The sequence below is a fragment of the Ceratina calcarata genome, unplaced genomic scaffold (assembly GCF_001652005.2).
Source record: "Ceratina calcarata isolate Rehan_Ccalc_2016 unplaced genomic scaffold, ASM165200v1 scaffold1805, whole genome shotgun sequence".
Lineage (NCBI taxonomy): Eukaryota > Metazoa > Arthropoda > Insecta > Hymenoptera > Apidae > Ceratina > Ceratina calcarata.
The window spans coordinates 1-2271 of NW_017139487.1; the positions used below are offsets into that span (position 1 = coordinate 1).

The following is a 2271-nucleotide window of genomic DNA, read 5'->3' on the forward strand; positions in this document are numbered from 1 at the left end:
CCTCGTCTCATTTAATTCAAACTGAGACTTGAGAGTAAAAAGCCGGAGAATTCCTATCGGCTACATACAGTCCATGAAAGTTTCGAAAATAGTTTCGCCGTATTAAGCAAAAAGGGATGAGTCATCGGGATTCTGGGGAATAAAAAACACAGCGATGTCGTGGTCAATGTCGAGACTATTCCTTGCTCCGGCATAAAAACCCTCACGGAGGAAGAGGGAAAAGCCCGAGCAAGGGAGATGGCGCGTTCGCGAAGCTCTCCGCAGCGCTACCTGCATAACATTTCGTCCTAGTGATTTCTGAATTTGAATCGGACGAAATGAATTATTATGAAGAGCGAAAGTAAATGTAATGAATATAATTTATATACATGTATATATTTGAAAAGTAGAAATGTATGAGAAATAATGTATGCTTTTCGTGTTTCTAAATTTCAAATTGAATCTATTCGGGAGAGGTAAATAATAAAAGAAATGTAATTTTATTTGTTTAAAAAGATATTTATTCAGCATCAGTATTTGTACTGTCACTGTCCTCTGTTTCATCTTGTATAATTACGTGTGATATATTCTTTCTTATACATTGTCGAATTGAATAATTTCCACATGTCGATTGTAACTGGATAGTCCATGCACGTTTTTTGAGTGTTTTTAAGTGCAATTTTGTCCTTGTAATTGCAGCGACAGTGTTAGGATGTAAACAATTCCTATCGAAAGTCTGTACCTCATGGACCATTGAAAAGAAACGTTCTATTTCTGCATTCAAATGCGGAATACATAGACACATATTCGCCAATTTTGAAATGTTGGGAACCATTTGTTCATTGTGTATTTTCCTCCAAAATTGTAGTGGCTGTAATTCAGACAGATCGTCCTCCTCATTTTGTTCAATGAGCCGTCCGAGCTTATGCCACTCATTCATGACATCCATTTCCTCAATTTTGGAATTGAATTTTCTAAATATCGAATCTAATTGTCCGAAGCTTTTGTGCTTTTGCAGAGCATTTTTTGGTTTGAGAAAAGACAAGTCGCGTATGGAGTTGTCCTGGAACGGCAGTCTTTTAACTGTTTGTTGAAAAAGCTCTTAATAATATTGTAAACAATTACTGTAGAACGCTGTTATTTTTTCTTCTTTCTCTTCCTCCGTTGATGAGGTGAATTCAGAAACAATATCACGTGCATTTTGCCCGATGTTAATTTGATCCGTTGGTGATAAATATTGTGCATTATACGGATCTACTGAATGTAAGTCGTTCCTTGTTACAACTTCAGGTTGCATAAAATTGGTTGCTAACGCTAATAGAAAGTCTGCACATTCTAAATATAAAGAGTGTAATAGTATGTCGTTCGTTTGGAGACGAGCGTTCAAATTGGCGGACTTCCGAAGGATGTAACTGAAAAACTGCAAGTACACCTTCGTTAATGGATAGTTCATCCTGTGAAATATGCTTTCCTCCAGGGACATCCCGGGAAATAATGGATTTGCCATTGTACACGATTCTACAGCGAAATATGTGTAAAGAGCATTCCATTGATTCAGAACTCTTTCGACACATTGTGACAGTGCTAGCCACCTTGTTCTCGATGGTTGAAGGAGCTTCTGTTTCGTCATGTTCATTATCTCCTGTATGTCTTCCAAACCTTGCTGTCTTTTAGGGCTTGCAACGAAGTAGTTGTACAATGAATATAATAATTGTTCCACGTGCTCCGGTAACTTCTTACATGCATTACTTTAATATTTCAGTGACATTCCTCACGATGGCTTCGTTGATCACGTTCTTCGTGGTGGCTGCAACTTTTTGATGCTTCAATTTCATTTCTTTTAGAATGTCCAGTGAATCCACAGCCCTGAGCTGCATTCTCGTATGGTGATTATACGAGAGGAAGCTTCTGCTGTGTTCTATGATATTCAGAACGTGGATGATCTCGGCTCTTTTCATACGTTCATTTAGGGATGCAGAAGCCAGCCACGCAGCGCTGTCCGTGTCCGTCAAGTCTCCTCCGTTGCGCAACAGGATAATGTGCGATTGACCGCTGGCGTGAATCCTCAGCTCTAATTTGCCGCACTGCAATTCTTTTTGGCAGGCAGTACAGAACGCCTTAAACGGGTTGCCCTCGCATTTCTGGAGCCACGAAGAAAAATCGGGTTCTGCTAGCCACGAATCGCAAAATCGTTTTGTCCGTGCCACCTTCTTTGAAGGAGGTGGCGTCATGACACTGGTGTTGCTGTCGCTGCTTTCATGACCTGTTTTTTACAAATTAATAATATAAATT

General features: G+C 39.5%; 1 protein-coding gene across 1 annotated transcript; it reads right to left on the reverse strand.

Annotated features, from left to right (window-relative positions):
• Positions 1–482: 482 nt before the first annotated feature.
• On the reverse strand, positions 483–1719 carry LOC113463894 (uncharacterized). The gene is made up of 2 exons (XM_026811023.1): positions 1105–1719; positions 483–1062 (listed from the first exon to the last, which is right to left on the reverse strand). Exons 1-2 carry the CDS (start codon positions 1613–1615, stop codon positions 500–502), a joined length of 1074 nt encoding a protein of 357 aa, XP_026666824.1. The 5' UTR covers positions 1616–1719; the 3' UTR covers positions 483–499.
• Positions 1720–2271: the final 552 nt, after the last annotated feature.